This window comes from Cervus elaphus, chromosome 11 (genome assembly GCF_910594005.1).
Source record: "Cervus elaphus chromosome 11, mCerEla1.1, whole genome shotgun sequence".
Taxonomy (NCBI): Eukaryota; Metazoa; Chordata; class Mammalia; order Artiodactyla; family Cervidae; genus Cervus; species Cervus elaphus.
The window spans coordinates 35,677,689-35,702,612 of NC_057825.1; the positions used below are offsets into that span (position 1 = coordinate 35,677,689).

The 24,924-nt window shown below is 43.1% G+C and overlaps 1 protein-coding gene across 1 annotated transcript in view; it reads right to left on the bottom strand.

The window, feature by feature from the left end:
* The window catches only part of ALK (ALK receptor tyrosine kinase), a 725,373-nt gene that overhangs the window by 479,585 nt on the left and 220,864 nt on the right, over nucleotides 1-24,924 (bottom strand). Inside the window, exons 2-3 of the mRNA XM_043917489.1 lie at nucleotides 21,132-21,251; nucleotides 1,742-1,906 (exon numbers count right to left, since the gene is read on the bottom strand). Coding sequence (XP_043773424.1) covers nucleotides 1,742-1,906; nucleotides 21,132-21,251 — 285 coding nt within the window. The remainder of the gene's footprint in view (nucleotides 1-1,741; nucleotides 1,907-21,131; nucleotides 21,252-24,924) is intronic.

Genomic DNA, 24,924 nt, shown 5'->3' on the forward strand with positions numbered 1-24,924 from the left:
ATTAAACACAAAGTGTGGGGTAATGGTTACCTCTGGGGAAAAGGAGAGATTTTTTATCTAGGTGGGAGAAGAAAAGGTTGTAAAGGAACTGACAATGTTCAAATTCTTACACTTGGTGATGAGAATGCAAGTACTGATTATATTGTAATCTTTAATCCACACATATATATTATGTCTACTTTTTTGTACATGCTTGATTTTATAATAAAGTTTGAAAATCTATAGATTCCTAGGCTCTACTTCACATCTACTGAATCAGAATCTTAGGTTATAGCATTTAGACAGTATCTTTATAAATTCTCCAGAAGATCTGGATGCACTATTGGGTAAGAGCCACTCACTTACACACACCCCGCCCCCCCCCCATTACACATCAGTATCCAGGTGAAAGCAGCTTTAAATACAAATCAAAGTCAAGAAATTTCTAGAGCGTCATAAAGATAGAAAAGGTCATCCTGGGAGAGTATAAAAGAAAGGGGCCTCACAGTTCAGGGCTCCAGGCCAAGGGGGAAGCCTGGGAACATTAGTTAGTAGTTTTTAGTCCTCATGAGCTTCCTTGAGCTCTGTCCCTGTGTGCTTCCCAGGAACATCTGTCTGAGATAATCACCCCTAAGAACTGGGCCCACAGCAGCTCTCACCGCAGCTTTTACTATAAAGACAGAGGCATGACAAGGTGGAAAGTATTCCAGTCTATGACTCATCAAGGCAGACATCTAGACCTGTAGACCCACATGTATAAGCTGATCGTCAGCAAGTTGCTTCCCCTCTCTGAGCCCTAGTTTTCTCACCTGCCCTGACTCCCTCACAAAATTGGAATCCAATGAGACAATGCAGTTGGAAGGGCTTTGCAATTGGAAGTACTACTCTGCCATGCCCAATAAATCCAGTACTATGTCAGTTATTATTTCTTCCTAAAAGCTAGAAATATAGGCTGTCAATGCTGGGCCAGTAGAATTTTCTGGGTCCAAGGAATTGGGGGCTCTAAGATTTGCCTTAGAGAGACCTGAGGAAGGATTAGGTCTTAGTGCCTCTGTATCTCTCTAAAAACTCAGCAAATATTTATCAAGCATCCACTACTTATCCTGAGCCTATCTTTTCCAGTACTGATAATTCAGAAGAGGATGTTCATAAACAGCTCAGAACTACTGGAAGCACCTTACAGAACTAATATGCAGTCTGAAGTCATTAATGGCTTTGGAACTAACATTTAACTCAGTTATACAACACACTCCAAATTAGGATTGCCAGATTCAGCAAATAAAAATGCAGAACACAATTGCATTTGAATTTTTTAGGATAATTGGAATACTTTTTCAGTATAAGTATGTCCCAACTACTTACATGAGACACACTTACACTAAAAAAATCATTTGTTGTTTAAAGCTCAAATTTAACTGGATGTCCTATGTTTTAGAGATGACACCATTCCAAATAAACAAACAGGTTAACATTTTTTTTTTTTTTTTTTACATCTTACATTGGGAAATCTGCATGAAAGACAGCTATGAAATCCTATTTCTAAACCCTTCAATCCAAAGGGTTGGATTGATCTTGAAATTGAACTTATAGCCTCCTCTCCCTTGTATAGTCCAAGACATGTAAAGGCACAGATATTAAAAACAGGTTTCAAAGGAAACAGGATAGAACAGGGATGGAGAAGACACAAAACTTCAAACAGAAATAGACATCCCATCCGCATCGTGGTCCATTCAGGACACTTTGCAGTGTCCTCTACCCTTACCTCTGGGCATTTCCTTGGAATGCTCCGCCTCAGGCCCATCCAACAGGTCCATCTGAGAGGCCTCCTCAGAAGAAACATGGCGCCAGGACCAGCTCTGGTTGCCAAGGTTGTGCAGTGGAGGGGAATACTCCAGCTCACAGGGGAAGTCAAAGCTGCACTCCAGACCTGCAAGGAGCAGCCCATGGTCAGTGGAGCAAACTGTCTCCCAGATGTGACCTTCCAGCCCCACTCCTCCACTCCAGGAAGTTGGCCTCCATCTCATCCACAACCTTCACCCTATCCAGGTGTGAGAAGCTATAAATTTCATAGGCAGCTTAGCTCCATATGCATGAGAAGGAGACTAAGAGGGGAAAATAGTGTGCTTTGTATAACTCAGATTACGAGAGATGTCTTCAGAAAAGGCAAGCAGAAAAAAAGGACTAAGAGGTTGAACCATGAAAAGATTTGCATTCTGTCAAGTTACTTGGTGACATGAAGAAGGCTTGAGGTCAACTGGTCAGAGCTGGGCTTTGCAACCAGAAAGGTGTGAATCTAAGTCAGGCAGGAAAATTAACCTCTCTGGCTTCAACTGTCCTCTCTTATACAATAGGGATGATAATTTCTACCTCTGGAGATTGCTGTAAGAACCAGCAGGATAATACAATATCTACACACACAACTGGTGCTCAGCAAAAATTCTTATCAGATTCCTAAAAGAGAAGAGAAGGTCAAAGGGAACTTAGGCTTCTCACAGCCCTGTTTGCCAACCATATTATCTATTCAATCACCCTCCAGGGAGGAGTGCCATGGCTAGGATAGCTAATCTGAGCTCTATTCTCTCTTGGGCAGGGAATAGGGAAGGTCACTGATTAGGCAGAGAGAGAAGAGGCAAGAAGAGGCCGTGCTCTGAGACTTTGTATGATCTTTTCTGGGCTTCTTTGCAAGAATCATCACTGTGTCCAATCCTTTCACATCTGCTGCCCTACTTTTAGGATATACTCACCTTCTATTTCCCTTGCCTTGATCATTATTTTTTACCCAAAGTGGTTGAAGTGTCTGTACACCTAGAAGGCTCTCAATGCTTGCTCATGGATCAATAGAATATGTGCCAAAAAGCAAATTAGTCATCCACTCTTTACTTCATCATCTTTATCTCCTTTTAGCCCTGGAGATGTGAAGAAAGGGAAAATTTGATATAAAGACCATTGAATGGGACTTTGGGGAATTTTGTTGGTATCCAGGCTTTTCACATTTGGTTGGCATCTTCTCACATGTAGAACTTGGTGCCCTCATTCATAAATAAGAGGTTTAGACTCAATGATTCTAGGAACAATTACCCAGAGAAACCTAGGTTCCAGATCCAACTTTGCCATTGATTTGCTGGTTATCTTGAGTAAAGCCACTTTACTTTTCTGGGCCTTAAGTTTCTCAAATACAGAATGAGACCCACACTAGATGTCTTCTAAAGTTCCTTCTTGATTTGACTTTTTTAAGATTCCAAAGTCCCTACTCTTAGAAGTGTTATAACAAATTTATTAAATCAATCTGTTTGGTGGTGCTAATGGGTAGTATTTAGTTGCTAAGTTGTGTCTGACTCTTGTGACCCCATGGACTGTAGCCTGCCAGGCTCCTCTGTCCATGGCTTCCCCAGGCAAGAATACTGGAGTGGGTTTCCACTTCCTTCTCCAGGGGATCTTGCTGACCCAGAGATCGAACCCAGGTCTCCTGCATTAGCAGGGGGTTCTTTACAACTGAGCTACCAGGGAAGCCACTAATGGGTACTAACTTCCAATTATCACTGTGTATTTTAGTAGCTGCTTCTGGAGCTACTGTTACCTTGATCTCCAAGACAAGTTCTCTGTTGGGAATTCCAGAAGGCAGAGGAGAAGTAGTGCCAAATCTAGTGCAAATAGCCAGTCACTGGAATGTCCTTTAGTAACACCATAGAAGCTGGCCCTGCCCTGGAGTAGGAGTAAAATAATTCCCACTGACACTGGCCAAACTAAGTTTAGGGGGGAAGAAAAAAATCCTTCAATTACCCTTCTATTAAGTATCTTTCTACTTCTCAACCGGTGGAGATTTATGTACCAGCTGCTCTCCAGAGCTGCCATCCTCCTGGTCCTAAGGTTAATACCACTCGCCCTTTCACGATTCAGACAATTCACCTTTATAATGTCAAGCTGAAACAGGCAGAGCTAGGCTTGTTTGAGTTGACATGCCACTTGCCGCCTACATATTTTATCAGCCTTGAAGACTTTCTACACGCTTCTGGGGGCTGAGCTACAGCTATGAGCTAGTGTCCATGAATTGTAGGCTGCCTTAATCTTCAAGACTTGCTTGCTAGGTCCCCAGTTTCAATAGCAGAATGCAAAGAGAAGAAAAAAAACAACATTTTGTACTTTGTAGCACAAAATTATCCTTATAATGAAATATATCTTATAATGAAAAGTATAGCCATTAAGCCTGGCTCCTCTGGGGATGATCAAAAAGACCCAACCACATTAGCAGAAGATCAAGTCAGAGGGTGGCCACCTCCACCCCACATTGACAACTATCGGTGCCTTTCCCAGAGCTTCAACTTCTGAAACCCATCCTCCATCTTGACTTTTCTTCTCCAATTAAAGTCATCCTGCTTCCACGTGGGACAGAAGGGCAGCATGCCAGCTCAGACACTGCCCAGCAAGTGTGCTCTGTGCTCATGTTACACAGACAACAGAATATGCAATCCCAGCCTCAAGTATCATCAATCCTGGAATCTTTGAACTCTGGAGAGACTGATGATCAGTTGTGTATGGATCAGATTCTGCCTAGTAAAACAGGCCAGGCAGATACTCCTATTATCAAATAGGTTCGTTTTGAAATCCATACTCTGAGGCAGCTTCTCTTTAGCTGTCAAAGATGTACTTTGTGCTTTAAATAGAAATGGAGCCAACATTATTGCTTATTTGAGGTGAAATTAGGTTGGGCTTTTCTATATTCTGATTTAATTTCTTATAAAATTTCAACACAGGTTTCTTCTGACCTAGCTTTAGTGCCTTTTGAGCAATAATACCTAGGACTTGTCTTCTCTAAAAATGGCAGATTAAGTCTCATTTTCCTTAGGCCTTTTCTGAGTTTCTAACTCTAGGGTGTTTCTTGGGTCTCTCTCTTTAGCCCTCCTTGACTCTGTCCCCAGGTGGTGGGTGCTATAGAGTCTTACAAATAGGACTCAGAGGAACTAAGGGCTTCAGTGAAGTGCTCAGCCTTAAGCAACCCAAAATGGCTGAACAGGTCCTTGCCCAAGGGGAGGGGTAGAAACAAACATTCACCAACCCCAGTTGTCAGCCAGGAACTGTGCTAAAGAGATTTCTTATATCACTATATTTAATCTGCTGAACAAATTGAGAAGTGAATTGTGTTTTCTCTTTAAAGCTGAGGAAACTGAGACTCAGAAAGTTTACTCTACTTGTACAAAGATGAAAGGACTTCCCTGAGGCAGAGCCAGAATGTGACCCAGAGATGACTAATGCTGAATAGCTCACACCTCCACAGCTTCAGAATTTTAATCCAGGGCCAACAGATCAAATTAAATAATATATGAGAATGCTATGAAGTGCTATGTTTTGGTTATTATTAGATACTAAGTCTGTAACTTTGTCATATCCATAAAGGCTTCTATACTACCCTAAGGGGACAGATCTATATTTCATCTGTGTCAGGTCCAAGACTGTACTTTTCACATATCTGTTTGGAACCAGGAGAATCTAACCACTGAGAAAGAACAATGAGAAAAAGACTTTTCAGAACCTGCTAATCACATAGTTGAAATCACTGCAATCAACAGAAAGTCACTTCCATCATAGAAGAAAGATAAAGTAATGGAATCTTCTGGAAATAACTGGCCTGCTGAGAGGAGTGTCAAGTGCTGTCAAGGGAAAGGTCGTGGTAGAGCAGTGAGGATGACTCCAGGCTCAGTCCTGCACACAGCAGCTGAAGGGCCTCAGCATGTCCATTCCTTTTTCTGCACCTGGCTTTCTGCAATTTGAAAATGATGGAGCATATCCCCTCTCTGATGCTCTCCATTTCTGAAGTCGGTGATTCTACAGAGCTCACAGTGAGCCAACACAACCAAACCTACAGACTGTTGGTTCCCTCACTCTCTCTGCCTCTAAATGAGAGCCTGCTGTTATCCCTAATGGGTTCCCCAGGAAAGGAGGTGAAATGTGTATCACACTCCATAGGGACTCAGTTTGCCTCAAGAGCCTCAAAGAATTAAGGAGTGCTCAGGCAGATTTTACAGATGACTGCCAGGGTGAGTGTGTATGTGTGTATTCACACATTTTTATCAGTCTGTATCCATATTCTGAAATCTTCCAGGATACGAGTTATACTTCAAAAACTGAATTAACAGCTTCAAGAAATTGTTCCTAGTATACAACACAGCCATTCAGAGGAATTGTTCAGTAACCCATCAAAAAAACCCTGTGGTGGCCCTTCCCAGAGAGATGCCCAGTTCGCTTGGCTGTGGTGAGTTGGCAGTGCCAAAGCACTTTGAGGCTCAATGTGGACTCTGGGAATGTGTGTGACTACCACAGCAATCATGCTCAAGGCCTGAGCCTGGTAAGCCAGCTGCGGCTACTCTAGCAAAGGTAGGAATCTTCCCAGCCTGAGCCACAGGAAGGAGACTGTGTGGAAGTTTCAGACACTGTCCAAGCATAACAGGGAGAGCAGATGTACTTTGGACTCTAGGGTCTTCTCTTGGGTGGACTTAGAAAATCCCAGTCTTCCTTTATATCCAGACTGACCTCAAGCTTCCCCAAATCCCTTAGATTAAGATTCTTTGTACCTCCTTCATCCTAACCCTATAAATCCAGAGACCTACCACTAGTTTCCTAAGTCTCCTTTAGACAACCCAGATTAAGGGACCAACAGCCTCCTTTAGACTTTAAGACATGTCATCTGAGGCTGGCTGGTTTCCAGAGGCCACAGGTGGCTGGTGCCAGCCTGAGCAGGTTCATAGGAGCCCACTGGATGATGTTACCCAGCCACAACCCAGCACAAGGAATGAAAGCAAAACCACAGAGTGAAAAGCAGAGTCATAGAAAAAAAGAGAAAAACACCATGTTTATCAACCCCATGATACTTCACCCTTCTTCATTTTGTCTCTCATTACAAGTGTCTCAGGAGTCAAGCTTGGACTTATGTTCTTGACTCTGGCAGCAAGGCGTGTATGTTTACAGAAGTGCCCCAAGTGAGGGATCTCCATGGGGGAGATGGAGAATAATTCCAATGGAGGAACTATGAAATTCCTCCATTTCATAATGGATAGCATGTACTGAGAGTTTAACATGGCCAGACACAATGCCAGGCACCCTGTATCATTATCTTATTGAATTGCTATGAACTAAATGGGATTCTTATCTCAACTTGATAGAGGAAGACACTGGAGCTTAGAGAGATGAAGTCACATCTGAGGTTACTCACATAGGAAGTGATTGACTTGGCTTCCACTGACCTGCTTCCTCCATGGGACCCCAAGGCCTTGACATCAGTATCTCACTAACAGGGAATTATGAACTGAAAAGGTATCAGAAAGACTTCCCCTCATTCAGAGCCACAGACACCAGTAACAGTCAAGACCTGCAGTGAGGCAAGACAGGAACTCGGACAGGCAGGGTCAGGATAGAGGCTGGACAGGAACCAAAGCACCTGAGCTATCCTTGAAGTGTCCTGCTCCCACCTTCACAAAGTCAGACCTGGGATACCCTAGGTGAGGACTGAGTCAATGTGTACATCCCTGAGATCCAAGTCTTCCTCCCAGTGGGCATGACTCAGAAACTCAAACCTACAGCGGCATTAAAGTCTGGGACTCAATGTTCATGTCTATTTTTCCTGATATCCTCTAGGGTATCCTTTGTGTTTCTTGGGTAGGCTAAGGGTCTCAGTTAAGGGAACTGAGAGTGGGATGGCAAGGTTCTTGGACTATCAGGGGCCCACAGGAGAGTTTATTCAATTGTATACTCAGTCCTGGGATCTGCATCTGAAAACAGAATTAACAGATTTGCTACTAGTTTAACATATGGCAACATAATTGTGATTTTTGCCTCGGGGTTATTTTTCTCTCTCTAGTTTTCTTGATCCAGTGCTTAGCTGCCAGGATGCTGATAACCTGACATGGGGCCTGAAATCTCTCATTTGCTGAATGGTGGTCTCTATGGTCTCACCCAGCTCTGCAGTCTTTTCCTATGCATACCTGCCCATAGGTCTTATTAAGTAACTTAACACCATCAGGATTATTTCTCAGGGATAGAGCACAAGTCCTGAGATTTGACTCCAGTCCTGCTACTTGTCAGCTGTGCAATGTGGGACACTCTCTCCCTCTCTCTGAGCCCCAGCCATCTCAGTGATAAGACTTAACTTCCTAGGACTGGTAGCAGGACTCAATGAGAATGATGCATGTCTTTGGAATGGAGAAATTCCCGATGCACATTAGCTGGTTCAGAATTTACCCATGCCCTTTTGAACACAGCTTTCTGTTCACCATGAGAAACAGTATTTACATGGGGCAGACAACCAATGGCACATGACCATTTCCTTAATATTTTGTTGTACCACAGAAAGGTTGGTATTTCTGCCTTAAGGTGATATTTGCAGTCAGCTGTTAGAACTTGAAGCAACATTTGAGGCTGTTTTTCCCATTGGACAGGTGAAAACACCAAGACCCAGGCCAGGGAAGATTTACCCAGGGTCATATGACTGGTCAGGGAGCCTTTCACATACAGAGTAGAAGGCATCTCTTCTGGCTGTGGAGGCCTTTCTGAATGGCATCCTCTCCAGGCAGCACCAGGCCTGAGCCAAGTTGAAAATCAGTTACTGAATCACCAGCTCTCACCTCCTCAGGCTTGGCTTATTGGCACATTTAAGCTAAGGCTGCAATGATTCATGGGTGGCATTACAAATGCCAATGTATTCCTGACAAGCCTGATTTGTGTATTCAATAAAGAACCATATGAAGCACCATACACATGTGGCAATTTTCTTGTAGGTGACCTTTAGAGGTCATAAAATAGAGCTTCATATTTGAAACTTCAGTTCATTAGATAAAGCTCCAGGAACCAGCAGTCTTAAAATACCGTCAGGCCTTAAGAATTGTATCCAGCTCAAGAGAACTCCCTTGGCTGCCACCAATCCTGAGTCACAAGGTGGGGTCTCCTTTTCCCAAGAGATTTCCCAGAACTTTCCAAATGTTGACATCAAGATCATGAAAGACCCTGAGGACCATCTTAGAGGAAGACACTGAATCCAGAGACATAAAGGAGCTTGCCAACGGATGCACAGTGGGTGAGTTTAGAACTGTTCTAATTTCCAGTTCCTAACCTGGTAACTTTTACTATTATCACTCAAAGCTGTGGGTAACAAACAAGTAAAATGATACCTTAAAACAATTTTTAAAATTCTAAAAAACCCATACTGCATTTTTCTGGAATAAGCTGGCAAAAGCATACATAGCTAGGTTTCAAATATTCCACAATGGTTTGATGGCTAAAATAATCTCCAATAAGGTTTCCTGGCTTCTCACATCTTAAAAGTTCTCTTCTGCCAGCAAGCTGCTTTTTGGTGGTTGCTGGAAGCTCCTGCTGGACAGCAAGTCTGCGTGCAGGCCAGAAGCTATGGGAAAACAAAGGAAAGAGAAAAGGGTGGTCTAGGAGTGAAGTGGGAAGATCCTCTTTTGCCCTGTTTTATATCAAAACCTCAGAGGGGCACCAGGGTGTCTGGGGAGTAAACAGAGACATAAGCTCCCAACTGGGGTCTGACTGTTCAAGGTGAAAGCTTGGCTCTGTCACTTACTAGCTGTGTTATCTCAGGGCAAATTATTTAATTTCGGTGTGGCTTGATTTTGTTTTCACTTTAAAGTGAGGATTAAAACAGGGGCCACCTCAGGGAATTATGAGGAGGATTAAATGCAATACACACATCAAGCACCTGGCATGGGGACTCACACACACAGTTTGATTGTTACTAAATGATGGCAAGCCTGTTCTTGCTCTCCAGTTGGCTCCAGGCTCAGCCACCTCAGAGCGGAAATAAAGGGGTGCATGTTCAGCAATGAAGGCAGAACTATGTGAAACCTTGTTGAAGCTCCTCCTCACTTTGACAGGCTGATCAAGCTTCCCTTTGGAAGTGAAGTCACGCTAGACCTTGAGTAAGAAGAGCTAGGTTCAAGCCCTGGCTCGAGATATTACTTCAAGCAAGTCCCTTAATCTCTTTAGGCCTCAGTTTCCTCATCTGAAAAATGAAGTAGTGGAATAAAATGATCCTCAGATCTCATCCATCTCCATCATCCTAAGACCAATTTCACCTTTGGGCATGACTGAAACAAGCTTTCTAATCTGGCTCTAGCCAGCTGGTCAGCAGTATCCCAAGAGTCCTAACTTCCAGCTCAGGCTCCTTTTTCCTTTCTCCTCTGGGTTTTCTTCTTAAGGAGCACTTAGCCCACCAGTCATCTTCTATGTTAATCCACCAGCTACCGTCAACATTCTGGTCACACTCTTTATGAGACCTGCCCCCTGCCTGTACTCCCCCACCACTATTCACTTGGAGGGACCCCAGAACTAAAATCATTCATTTCCTCCCCACCAGCATGCTCCCTACAATGCATCTGGGAACCAACCACCCAATTCAAGACATCTGCTTGGCTCACTTATAATCAAGCTGCAGCAAAAAAGAGCCAAGTCTCCTTCAATCAATCAATTATATAAACACAGTCTCGGAAGACAGTCTCAGAGGAGGGTGTGTGTGCATGCATGCCCGCAAGGGTGGGATCAGCACAGAAAGCTCAATTCTCATTTCCCTTATCTGTGGCCATAACAATATTACAGATTGAAGAAATGGGACTCGGCTCTTCATTCCAGAACAGAAAATTAGAAATAATTTAAATTCTGAAGTTAATAGCCTCTTCATTTTACAGATAGGAAAACTAAGGCTCAGGAAGGTGAAATAACTTGGCCAAAGTGGCACTGCCCAGGTTCTGGAGAAGCAGAAAGCTGAGACCAAAGTCCAGATTGGACTTCTAGGCCAGTTTTCTGCCTGCAATTTCCAGGAAGCGTTTATGCAAAACATGGTATCTCTAACAGAATAAGGCTAGCTCCAGACAGCATAGTGAAAACATCTTTGTACACTGCTCAGCATGGCATCCACCCAAATGGGATCATTCCTGAAACTAGATGGTTGGAGGAGATCTCTGAGTAGTGTGGCAGCCCCAACAACCAGAGAAGGCTGAGGGTCCTGGGAAGTCTTGACCTCATGCAAGATGGCCCTCCCCACTCACTCATCTGTCTCTGCTGGTGAGGACCTTCTGAGTGTTGGAGGTGAACATGAGGTTCCTTCCTGGTGCCAATCTCAAAACACAGGCTTCCCTAACACAGACTCTGTGACATTCAGAAACTCCTAATCCGGCGGGAGAGAAAGACTAACTTACACCTGACTTTCACCATAAGCAGACCTGGGGAAGCCATGGGAACACAGAATAAGAGAGACCTGCCTGGAAGGATCACAGGCTCATGGAAGAGGCGACTTTTGGGCTGCAGTTTGAAGGGTGAAATGATTTTGACAAATGATAAAGATTTAGCTAGGAAGTTTAAGAATAGAGGGAGGAATGAGGTTATTCCAGGGAGGGTGAGGAACTAGTTTGCTTATTTTCATGCAGTCATGTGAATTTTGAAGCTGGACCTCACAGCATTAAATCCCAGCTCAGAGAGTATCATGGTTCAGGATAAAGTGCTCTCAGGTTCCAGAGGACAAAACTAGGGACTTAAAGAGTTTTAAGGAAAAATATTCTAGCAAATAGAGTCATGCCACCAAAATGCAGGCTATTGACCTCTCACTGGAGCAGCTCTCATTCTTCTTCAGAGAGCACTAGGGAAGCACCTATGCTCCAACACATGGAACTCTGTCCTCACAGCTAATCCAGACAGTGATGCTCTCAATTAGGAATCATGACCATTCCCACTCTTCAGATGACAAAGAGAATCAAGGAGAGTGGTTGAGTCACTGACGGTATAATAATAACACTCTTAAGAATCAGAGCTGAGAATGAAATTCACATCTCGATCCCAACTGAGCTTCTTCCCCACCATTCAATCAGAGGCTGGAAGATGTCTTGCTTCCATGTCACAGAGGTGATTTTAATAGGCAACTAGGAGGTGAATGAAAGATCTATGGTTTCCAAACCTAATCCTACAGTCTCCACATCCCAGAATCTTGTTTTTAAGCTCTCCAGGGGACTTCCCTAGTGGTTCAGTGGCTCAGACTCCACACTCCCAATTCAGGGATCCTGGGTTCAATTCCTGGGCAGGGAACTAGTTCCCACATGCTACAACTAAGAGTTTGTATGCTGTAGTTAAAAGACCCTTCATGATGCAATGAAGATTGGAGATCCCACTTGCTGCAACTAAGAGCTGGCACGGCCAAATACATAATAAAACAAATATTTTAAAAATTATTTTAAAAAGAAGCTCTCCAGGTGATGGTGAAGCAACTAGACTGAGCTTGTACGTGAGCTTACCCACATCAGGATGGTACTGACCCTACACTGATGTAACCTTTAAGGCAGCAAGAACCGCTGGGCTGACAGAGACCCACAGAATTAAAGTGATAATATAAGTAAAGCAATATTTGGGAGTAACATGTGAGGAAATGCTTTGTAGCTCAAGTACTGAGAAAATATGAACCACCACCCAGGGGGCAGGAGCAGGGGATAGTTGTAGGGTCTGCCAAGCAGGTGGCCTGGGTCTGAATCTCAGCTGTGTCACTAGCCCTGGGCAGATCAATGACCTCTCTGTGTCTAATTTACCCGCTGTAAGATGAGGCTATTTGATGAGACTGCTGTGGGCCCCAAAAGCTCACCATTTCTGTGAATTTCTCACAGACCAAATTATTCTAGTCATCTACTCAAACGGGCTGGTTAGTCTTGTTAATCTGAGGTCTGTTCTGTCATGAAGTTCTGCCCCTGAGGTAGCTCTTCACATAACATTTCACTTTAAGAAGATTTCCTCTCATTTTTCTCACTGTTGATCAGTCATTTTCCTGCATATGTTTTGGACACATGTCTTTCTAGACTGGTTAGAAACGTTCTGTATACAATATCTCAGATGTCCCAAAGCTGTCAAAACAAAAATTCCTCAGCTCACTCATGTCTGCTGAATGTGCTTTTTTAGATTGAGATTTTTTTTAAAAAAGCCTGCCCAAAGTAGTTAAAGTCACAGCTTTTATTTCTAAATGGAAATATGTCCAGCCTAGGAACTGTTCTCCCCTTACACACATGTCTTTCCTGATTAATATGACATTAGGAGTAAGAGGGCTTAAGGGAACATCCATACCTTTTACTGAAATAGAGATCCCCAGGAGCAGAAAAGACTGGGAATTGAGGGACTTGAGTATACTCCTAGTTGACCCCTGGACCATTCAGCATATGTTGACGTTTCATCCAGTGTATGTTTAAGAATGCAACTAAGTACAAAACACTGGGGATACAAAGGAAACAAGATGTGGATTATTGACCTCTAAGAGCTTCCAGTAGGAATCAGGATGATTCAGGGCCATACATAACTAAGATATGAAGAAAAGTGTGACACAGACATGCAAAGTGCTGCAGAAAGACATTATATAACCTTTCTTGCTGAGAAGATGGGAACAGTGAGGTCTACAACCTTGCAGGTTGTCCTAATTTGGGGTTAATTTGGTCACTAGCTGTGGGGTGTGAATGCTCACTACATGGTTTCCAAAAAGAAGCTCTACTAAATCTAATAGGCAGACAGTATCTTTACTAAAGCTGAAAGTCTTATTTCCCAGGTAAACCTTCCTATAGGTTTGACAGTTCATCAGACCCAGGGGCACAGATACAAAACAATCATACAACAAGTATTTAAGCAGCACATTCAGACAGATATTTAGAACCACCTTAGACCTATGACCTATGATAAAAGGGAACTAGGCTAACTGATGAACCTATTTGCAGGGCAGCAGTGGAGACGCACACACCGAGAACAGACTTGAGGACACAGCGCGGGAAGGAGAAGGTGGGACCAGCTGAGGCAGTAGCACTGAAACATACACATTACCATTTGTAAAACAGATAGCCAGTGGGAATTGGCTGTGTGACACAGAAAGCTCAACCTGGTGCTCTGTGCAACCTAGAGGGCGGTATGGGCTGGGAGGCGAGAGGGAGGTTCAGGAGTGAGGGTACATACGTACACCTATGACTGATTCATGCTGATGTATGGCAGAAGCCAACACAGTATTGTAAAGCAATTATCCTTCAATTAAAAATAAATAAATAAATTTTAAAAGTAGGCTAGAATCTCTATGAGGGGCAGGAGCAAAGAGTTTGGCAAACTGTAGACACCCACTGTATGAATGAATGTACAATAGATAAGCAGATAGATGAAAAGTGATATTTAACATCTCTACCTTGGGTTGAACAAATTAGACCCCTCCATGACTGCTTTATCAGGTGACCTAGTTTACACTTGGGCCATAAAAAGGATGAAATACAAACTAGGAAAGTAATTTGGTTCATAAGAAACACCAGGAAAGCCCCAGGTTTTGTGGAGTGGGTATCACATGATGGGATTCTTGGAGAATTTGGGATGCTCAGGAAATAACCACTCCCTGTAAAAGTCAGAATCTTTTCAGATTTCAAGAGGGGGATGACGCAACCCTAGTATTATCAAAAAATTTCGTTAACCTTCTCCATAAAAAAAATTACAGGGAGAAAGAGACATCAAGGTAGACTGGGTACTCAGGAAAAGGCCTGAGGTAGAAGCAGGGACTGAGCTGGGCTTTGCAAGCTAGAGCAGTAGGATCTAGAGAGACAGGTTCAAGGAAAGGAAAACAAATTAACCAGGGACAAAATGGAATGAGAAATAAGGAAACGTGGGGGAAGGAGGGGGATGTAAAAGAGAAAGGGTATTTACCAGAATGACAGTCCTTGTTCTCTAGGCAGCTTTGACACTGTTGGTGACTCCCACACGTAAAATTATTATCCCTTTGGTTTCTGTGGCTGTTCTGGTTCTCCTCCTATCTTTTCAGTTTCTCCATCTCTGACTGTCATGCTCCTCTTCAATCACAGCCTCCATCATAATCTATGCTAATGATTGTCTATCACACCTCTCTCCTCAAAGCCAAGACAGATTTACAATTCTCTACTGACCATCTTTACCTGGATGTCCTGAAAGCACTTCAAATGTAACTGGTTCAATTTAGGTCTCACCATTGTCTCCTCTCTCTCTCTAGATGTCATAGTCACCATCTCTCCTTGTCAAATATTTCTCCTCCTCCATACTCTGATGGTGGGATTTCCATCTACTCAATTACTCAAGTTGGACTCTCCTACAAGGGCAACCTAGTCATTCTCGCCTTATGGCTGGAATCTCTCCCAGGTTCCCCTCCTGCCCTTCCTTTTCCAGCCTATGCTTCACACATAGGATCATATCTAAACACTTAGTATACCCAGAAGTAACTATTTCGCCAGGCTCTTCTCTCCCAGACCATCTTTACCCTGAGTCACTGGGCTTGACCTGTTTCTCATCACCCCTCTGAACATTCATTCCCTCTGCCTGCAAAGCCCTTACCAGAGATCTCCGTGGCACCTGGGGTCCAGGGCCCAGCTCAACAGTCCCTGTCTCCTGAACATCTACCTTCCGAAGTCCTTCATAGAACTGGCTCTCCCTCCCTATGTTTCAGGGAGCTTTGGACATGCCTCTGTTACTGCACCTGTCTTACAGCATGCAGGTCTGTCTCTTCCTCAAGACTTCTTGTGCTACTGGTATTTAGCCATGCCTAAAGCAGAACCAGGCACACCGTTAGTGCTCAAAGAGTGTTTATATCCATTATCTCATTCTCTGTGGTGTCACAGACACACTAAGGGGGAAATGATGCAGGCAGATAGGTAGGTGTGCAGAAACAGCTCTCAGGAGGATGATGCTCAAGATCAGAGAAAGCTTTGGGGAGCCACCTTCACAGGCGTGAGAGCTGAGACTATGTTAACAGGAGCATGAATGCATGACCAGGAGACCACACAACACTGAGTGATGCTCTCCACATTGCTTATCTGTCAGTCTGTCCATATTCTTCACCCATCTCACTCTTTCTCTTTTGTTAATTTCTTTCCTGCTCTGTCTGTGACAGTCATTTTAAATGGATCTCTTTTGATTTGCCTTTCTTGCTTTTGTTTCATTTGGTCAATTATTCTTTTATTATCATTTTTTATTACCTTTTAATCTGACTTGATTTCTTTCCATTTCAGTCTGCCATTAATATAGAGGTAATTCACTGGTATTTATTGAGTAGATCTATGTGTCTTTATTTTAAAGGCAAGGGATATGATCGAGTAGAGCATTTTAAACAAATCTCGCCTCAAAACATCTAAGCCAACTACTTTCCCCTTGATTTCCACAGACTGAGCTCACTGGTTCCCAGCAGGTCACTGGTCCTCATGGTGACAGATGTTCCCTGCTCTTGGTCTTGTATGACCGCTGGTACTGCTGTTCCCTACAGGACTCAGTCTTTCTGGTGACTACATCCAGAGACTTGGGCTTATCACGTAATAGAGAAAAATACAGAGGCATGGACAAGGAATGAACTTGACTTCCTGGCTCAGTGGACTGGGAAGAGAACAGGAAAAGGCCTGGCCTATCAGGGCAGAGGAATTGGTAAGAAAGTGTTCAGCTGTGACAAAGGTCCACTGGGGCTCCCTTGTGGAGTTGCTTTTCACTGAAAACACCAGGCCCTTGAGGGCAGTATGTCCGATCATGGCCAGCCACATTACATATGTAATTTCAGAAATGTGATCAAACTGCCTTCCTGCCAGAGCTATGAAGTGTATCCCACGGGCGGCTGGAGGGCTTTTTGTTTACCATTTTTCATTCTGTGGTAGGTTAATTTTTTTTTTTTTTTGAGAGAAAGAGATTTAAATTACCCAGTCTTTTCAATCAAAGAAATTGATACATTAACAAGACTGGTGATGGTGGTAGCAGCAGCAAGGGAAGTAATTAAAAAGTCTAATCTTTCTTTGTTTCCAAAAACACCAGTCCCTAAATTGGATGGGTCCCAATGGGCTTGAAAGTAGACAAAGTTTTAATAAAACTTTTATTTAAAGTCCAACAATGACTTTGTTGTGCTCTGATGTTGAGATGTTGGGAGGAACCTTTCTTTTCCAGGATTTAGTGTTCTGGACATTGGAGGTCTGGAGGGATGAAGCACTACATTATTTTACCAGAACGGTTATAACAAAAACACTACAAAATGGCTGGTTTCAAATAGCAGAGAATTATTCTCTCGCAGTTTTGGAGGCCAGAAGTCTGAAATCAAGGCATCAACAGGGCCATGCTCTGAAGGCTGTAGGAGAGAATCTGTCCAATGACTTCCCCTAGTTCTGGCGGTTGCTGGCGATTCTTGGCATTCCTCGGCTTGAAAATGTATCATTCTAATCTCTGCCTCCATTATTACATGATGTTCATCCTGTGTGTCTGTGTCTGTATCTTTGCTTTCTCTTCTTACAAGGACATCAGTTATATTTGGATTAGGACCCACTCTAATCCAGTGTGGAGTCAACTGCATCTATGAAGACCCTATTTTAAACTAAGGTCATACTCATAGACAGTGGGGGTAAAGACTTCAATATACCTTGTTGGTATAGTGAACCAGAGTCGATAGTAGGGGAGCAAAGACTGCCCATGCTCCTCCTGGGTTGGGGGTGGTTACATTCACATCTAGGAAGAGGTGAATTACCCTAGCTTCCTTGGAATAGTCTCAATTTGGGGACATCAAGTTTTGGTACTACAGTTGCCCAGATCTTGGATATCAGATTGGTCATTCAGTCCCAGCTGAGTGGTCAGGTTGTCCAGGAAATGAGAGCCCTTTCTATAGAATGGGGACTTCACCTTTGAAATAACTTTTTGATGTGGTAGAAGGAGTATCCAACTTGTAGTCAGAAAATCTGACTTCAGTCTTCTAATGCTCACCAGCTCAGTAACTTGATAACATGGTTAATAAATATCTTCAGCCCTCAGTTTACATTTCTACAAAGTGGGATATAAAATAATTTCCACCCACCACAATTTTTTAACACACTTAAGTGAGAAAGAGGGGTGTGGGAAAGTTTTGCAAAGTATCAAACCTCTTTTCCCAATAAATGAAAATTCTTTTTCTCATCCTCATCTGGGCAGAAACTTTGGTTACTTTGCTTTAAAACATGATCTGATTCTTCCTAAACCCAGAATGGCAAACACGAATTAAAGCTGGGGGAATATGATCTGCTTTTGTGGCTCTAGAACTCAAGGTGATCAAAACCCTGCAATCTCTTACTACCTGGAGCTTCCAAATGAAACAGATTTTTATCTGGGTACGGAGTTGGAGCCCAGTCCTTTAACCAAGCCTATAAATAAGTCCTAAGGCATCAGAGCTGGATGATAAAAGGAAAAAAAAAATTGTTTCTTTATACACCCGCCCCCACTTCTTCAAAGCCTTGAGGGAAGAATGTGCAGCTCTGTTTGTTGATGATGAAATTAGCAGGCTCCCATCATTCAAGACAAGATGAGAAAGAGCTGGAATCTGATACCAAATGCCATTGAAAGGAATATATTTTACTCAACATAAAAGGCCCCAACGTAAATTAGAAGAAATATGGGGAGACTTCAAAAAGGTAGGTCAAACGTTTTCCTCAAGCAGATAATTACAGGCTGGGGTGAGTAAATCTTATTAGCCTCTATCCACCTCGTCTCTTCTCATAAAACACCAGTGGAGAAGAAAGCCATACTCAATTCAGTCCTGGACAGCTTGCCTGAGAGGGCTGGCTGCCACTGTCTATCATGATGCCTGTGGTTGTACTGCTGAAGCCTACCACTGCCGCCCTCTCCTACCTCCCCACCAGCCATTCCCTCCCACCTTCGCCCCAGAATGCAGGTGAGGACAGCCAGCCAGCACCAAGCTCCATCACTCAGGGCCCACACTGACTTGCTGAGTCTTAGTTACTTCTCACTGTCTGAAGAACTATCCCTTCGGGCAGCAATTTTCCAGTCAAATTTCTCTGCCCAAGTTTGAGGTCTTAAAATTAATGAAGTTGTTAACATTTCTTAAAATGTCTTTCATGGCAGTTGAAAGGTGTGAATTTATAACCAGTGAGCCTGCTGGCCTCTTTGGTACATAGACACAGGCTGAGCCCCGCAAACATCCTTAAGGAGACAGGAGTCTCAGCCTTCAGTTTTCTCTGCTATGTGTCTCAGGACTAGTCTTCAACCTCCGTGCCCCAGAGGTGCTTTTTGTGGCAATGGATTGAACTGCTTACAGAACTGTTTCTCTGGCCAGTGAACTCAGAGATGAAGAGTAAGTCTCACTCGTGTTTGTTTTTGTATCACCTCTAACATGTGGCATGGGACCAGGCTCACACAAATGGTGGTGGAGACAGCTAACTCCTTATGGTCTCAGCTGAATTAAATACAGGAAGAAGATGAAAAGGCTCTGAAATTACCACTGCACTCAATCAAGGAGCCACCAACCAAGAATCATCTCTTCTCACCCTGTGAATCAATAGCAATGATGGTGCTGACTTTGGTACCTCATTGAGCATTTGGGCAATGTCTGACCAATGGTTTTGGTTCTCTCCTCTGCCAAGAAGGGAAATCCTGAGGATTCCAGGCTACAAGGAACATCTGAAAGGAATCCTGGGAATTGCCCTTATCTATTCCTTTCCCCCCTGGGGCATGCCACCCTCATTCTATACATGAGAAAGGGGAGGCCCAGTGAGAGGAAGTAGGTATATCAGAGTCAAACAGTGGGCAGCTAGCAGTTTAAATAAGCTCCAGTGGTTTTCTTCTTTTAACCTGAAACCTCTTTTTGGATGTTTCAGAGAGAATAAATGCAATGCTCTCTGTGTCATGCAAGAGGCAGACCTGACTCTTTTGGATGTTACATTTTATAAAAGTTGTGGAAATACTGAGTGACTTTGAGAGCAAATACAAAAGCATTATCCAAAGACTGCTTCTATCACAAATCTGGGTTTACGAAGCAATAACAGTACAAAGAACCAGATTTCAATTATTTATAAACACCTGTTCTTATCCTAAGATGGCACTCAGTGTCTGGCCTAAATAAAATCAAGAAGTAATTTTTATCTGGAATCTCCTGAAAACTAGTGACCTTCCCCTCCTACCAGGGGCAGCTTAGGAGTAGCAGGAAACATCCTAGAAGCGTACCATTCTAAACTGCCCTAGGGGTTTAGATGCATTTATTTTTTAAGTTTGAAACAGTTAATCTGAATCCAGACTCACTGCTTTACAAATGGAAACACTAGTACATGGAAGATCTCTGTTAGGTGCACTTTAAAAAGCTCAAGCCCAAGGGCAGAAACCAAGTGGCAAGAATAGGCAAATATGCCCAGAAGGGAATCTAGAACTCAGCGTTGTACTAGGTTCATAAGTATTTAATTGAATCAGGCCTGATGAGTGAATTCCATCCCTGAAGGTCTCTGCATTCACTTATCATGGACGAGCCTCTATGAATTTCTTCTTTGTGATAGGCTAAAGTGGGAAGCAAACAGAACTTTGTGCCTGCCCTCACAGGGTTCACCCTAGCGGAGTTCAATAGAAGAAAAAAATGTCCAAGTAAAAATACATTAGCTCTCCTCCAAACCTTCCCTTTCGTCTGCAGAGGCCCAGCTTCTGTGAACTCTCAGGATGAGCACAGAGGATGAGGAACGCTATACCATGTAATTCTGGCCTCAGCCTAACAGTGTGAGTAGGTAGCTCCCTAGGAGAAAAAGTGAAGGGAAGAATTCTGCTTCTGTAGTTAGAAAATCCACTTTGTATGATCTTATTATGCTCAGTTTCTGCATCTGTAAAAATGAAATGGGACCTGGCCTCCTTATCTCCAAAATTGTTGCAGAATCAAATGAACTGAAATAATATCTAGGAACATGTCTGGGTACTTTTAAGGAGGTACCTAAATGTCAGGGAATCACTTGAGGGGCCCCAGAAGACCTGTGACCCTCATAATAATCCTCTCTCAAGAGATCACTATAGAGACACTGATGGATTAGAACCATGTATCTAGAAAGCCACAGTCAAAATGCAAACAAGCATTACATCTCATGATGGGTAAGGGGCAGTCAGGAATACCACACACACACAAAGGCAGCTGGGATACGATGTGGCAGCCACAAAGCCTTTGGCTTCCTTCAGGATACATAAGACAGCTGTCAGTCTGGAGAGGACAGGCCTGGGGGGCAATGGTCTTATGGAGGTGGCTGTCAATGGAAGACTAAGGGCACAGAAAGACTTCCTTCTCGATAAGCCATACATCACTCATTGCAACTCACAGCTTCTTTAATTATGAGATGGTGACTATACATTACAAATAACTAACAAAATATACTTACCATATCGGCTGCGATGAGACAGGAAAGGGAAGGAATCTTTCATTATCCAGGTCAGATTCCATGCAAAAGAATCAGGAGGAAGAGAAGGCAGGTTTGTTGGTGACTCCAGGGAGCTCTGACCTGAACATAAAAAAGAGAGAATACTGATCTTTGTGCTTGGGATGTGTCTTTTAGCTGTCACTCATATGGCTTATAAAAGAAAATTCAGAGGAGCTTTCATGACATCAATTGGAAAATGAGGGGAAAAAAGACTGAGCCACTAGTAGATTGAATTGACCTCAATCCACATTTTCTATCAAGGGCAGTAAGATCTAAGAAGTCTGCATCTTGTGACTAGGCCATGCCAAAGATGTCTGGTAGAAGAACTAGAAGCCAGGCTACTTAATGGTTTGGTCTAATAGTTCTATCCAAAGTCTGTTCTGCCTATGAGAATTTGAGCAACTTACAGAGAATTTTAATTCATCGCATTCAAATAATGCCTCCACTCTACTTTATGTTCAGACTTGTAACTTCATCTAATGTTGTTTGCTTGGGTTATTGCCTTATCAATAAGAATGTTGAAACTGCACTCAGAAGTTATGAGTTTTGACAATTATGCTATTTTCAGGGGGGGAAATGCTAGGTGATGAGTTTTCCTATAGGTGAGAGTCCAGGGGAGCTACAAAGGATTAATGTTTCTGATTTGCATGAGAGAAAGAAGAATTGAGAGAAAAAGAGTAAAAGCACCATTATTCCTTTGCTTAAAAGTACCTCAAGTGGGTTTCATGTGGTGAAAAGTAATTATAATATATCTACAAATCAAACGAACATAGGCTGCATGCTCTTATGCAGTTCTTCCCAGAAATCCCCAACCCAATTGCTATTTGCTAATGTCTTAAGGCAGGTAAAGCTTTTTCTGTTAAAGAAGGACCAGTTTGACTAGTTTGAGCCTATCTGTTTAGGAAATAGGCTGAGTGTGGGCAGGAGGCAAAGAAGGGAACTTGAATTTCTTCTGCAGCTTCCATGGATGAGGCACCATGCTAGGCTCTTAACTCACGTAATTTCACAATGACTCCCTGAGATAAGCATTACTGTCTCAGTTTTACATATGTAACAACTGAGGCTTAGAGGGCAAATGATGGAATCAGGAACTGAAGCCAGGTTTACCTCAAGAGGCCATGCTCTACCATGAGTGGGCTGGCTTGCTACTCAAACAGAAAGTGTTAAACCACCTGGAGTGATTTCACAGAGAGGAAGTAGAGGAAGAAAAGAAAAAAGAAAAGGAAGGAACAGTAGCAGAAGCATTTCTCAGTCTGTTTGCTTTGCAGATTCTTCCACATCACTTCCAGCATGCGCTCCTCCAGGCCCTATTATGCCTTCAGTCCCCTTATAGTATCCCCTTAATAATACACATATTGCGTATGCTTTAAGGAAATCACTGCTCTGAGTGGTCCCAGCAGCCTTTTGTTTCCAGGCTACTCCACTGTTTTATCTATAGGAGCTGCCTTTTCGTGAAGCCCACTTGTTCCTGTAACTAGAACAGAATGGGCATTCTATACTCTCCTTCCAAAGAAACATTCTTCTGCCTTCCAAAGACTGGAGTTGGAAGTGCTGGCCTGAGTACCTAGAAAAGATTTTTTTGAATTTTCTCTCACACGTGATCTAAACAGAAATGAGTTGAATTGGTTGGTACCTAGATACATCTTTTGTAGCATTTCTCCAAAATGGTTCAGAGGAATGCACTGAAAGAAATCAGATGCTATACTAGTAAGTTTGAGAGAGCAGCCACCTCATTTCACCCTCACATCAACTCTGTTTTATAGATGGGCAACGGGGCTGAGAGAATTGAGGTCCAAGATCATGCAGGTCTACTTAAGAGCAGGCTTGAGGTTATAAGACTTTTAAAGAATTAATAATGCTAACTTGAGCACACATGGACTAGGCATTGTGGTAAGTGATTTAAATGTGTGATTACACTCGATTCTTACAACAACCTTATGAATAAATACTATTGTCAGGCGAGTGTATGCTCCTGGGTTGTCTCGTCACAACAAAAATTTGGAGTGACAGACATTAAAGCCCCCTCAGCGGGTCACAGCTCTCGGAGGACAGACCATGTTATAGCTCTTAAATAAATCAGTGTTACAGCTCAGTGTTACAGCTCTATTTTATTTAGATAATAGCAGGAAAATCCATCTTTGAGGCGTGAGGGCACGTCAATCCAAAGACGCGAAGAGGAGCACCCCATCGTGCAGGGGGTAGAGAGAGAGAGAGAGCGAGCTTTGGCTCTTCTTTTTATATGTTTTTTCTCCCCCCTGGGCCTATCCTATGCAAATTGGGCTCAGGCAGGAGCGCTGTTCTACCTGAAGTCCTCACTCCGGTCCTCGGACCTTCCTTTGACCTTCCTCTGCTCTATTTTCACGGGCTTTTCCCTTCCTGTTTTTTAGCCACCGCCATTTTGGACTCCTTTTCCCTATTCTAACTATCTAACACTATTATTGGAGTTTCAGCTTCAGCATCAGTCCTTCCAATGAACACCCACGACTGATCTCCTTCAGGATGGACTGGTTGGATCTCCTTGCAGTCCAAGAGACTCTCAAGAGTCTTCTCCAACACCACAGTTCAAAAGCATCAATTTTTTGGCACTCAGCTTTCTTCACAGTCCAACTCTCACATCCATACATGACCACTGGAAAAACCATAGCCTTGACCAGAAAGATCTTTGTTGGCAAAGTAATGTCTCTGCTTTTTAATATGCTGTCTAGGTTGGTCATAACTTTCCTTCCAAGGAGTAAGCATCTTTTAATTTCATGGCTGCAGTCACCATCCGCAGTGATTTTGGAGCCTCCAGAAATGAAGTCTGACACTGTTTCCACTGTCTCCCCAGCTATTTCCCATGAGGTGATGGGACTAGATGCCATGATCTTAGTTTTCTGAATGTTAAGCTTTAAGCCAATTTTTTCACTCTCCTCTTTCACTTTCATCAAGAGTCTTTTTAGTTCCTCTTCACTTTCTGCCATAAAGGTGGTGTCATCTGCATATCTGAGATTATTGATATTTCTCCCGGCAATCTTGATTCCAGCTTGTGCTTCTTCCAGCCCAGAGTTTCTCATGATGTACTCTGCATATAAGTTAAATAAGCAGGGTGACAATATACAGCCTTGACGTACTCCTTTTCCTATTTGGAACCAGTCTGTTGTTCCATGTCCAGTTCTAACTGTTGCTTCCTGACCTGCATACAGGTTTCTCAAGAGGCAGGCCTCAAGAGGCGGACACGACTGAGCGACTGAACTGAACTGAACTGAACACTATTATTGGGCCTTATTTTGAGAACAGGGAAACCAAGGCTGAGAGAGGTCAGATGCCCTGACTGTGGCCACATGACCAGCAGGCAGGAGACCAGAGTCAACAGATTAGGTTGGCCTGATGCTATAGCCCTTTCTCCTTATACCACCCTTCAGGGACTCCCACAAACTACTCCATGGTGATCAGTTCTCTATAGGGCCCTTCAGCGTCCCCACTAGTCAATGGCTAAGGTCAGAGATAAGAGTCTGCTCCAGAATGGGCCAACAGTGTGAGGGTTATGAGAAGGCTTTGACAATCAACTCCTTGCAAAGAACTCCATGTGAATAAAAACTGGCATCTCTATGTCTGAGTCATCAGCAGAGCTCAAATTTTAAGTAATTCTGAAGCAACAGGAAGATCAAGTCTAGGTAATATTTCCCAATTTCAGAATGATGTCATTTTTCTTAGCCATACAGTTTGGGAATGGTATTAACTTCTTCCTGGATGCGAAGCACCAAGTGGATGGGGC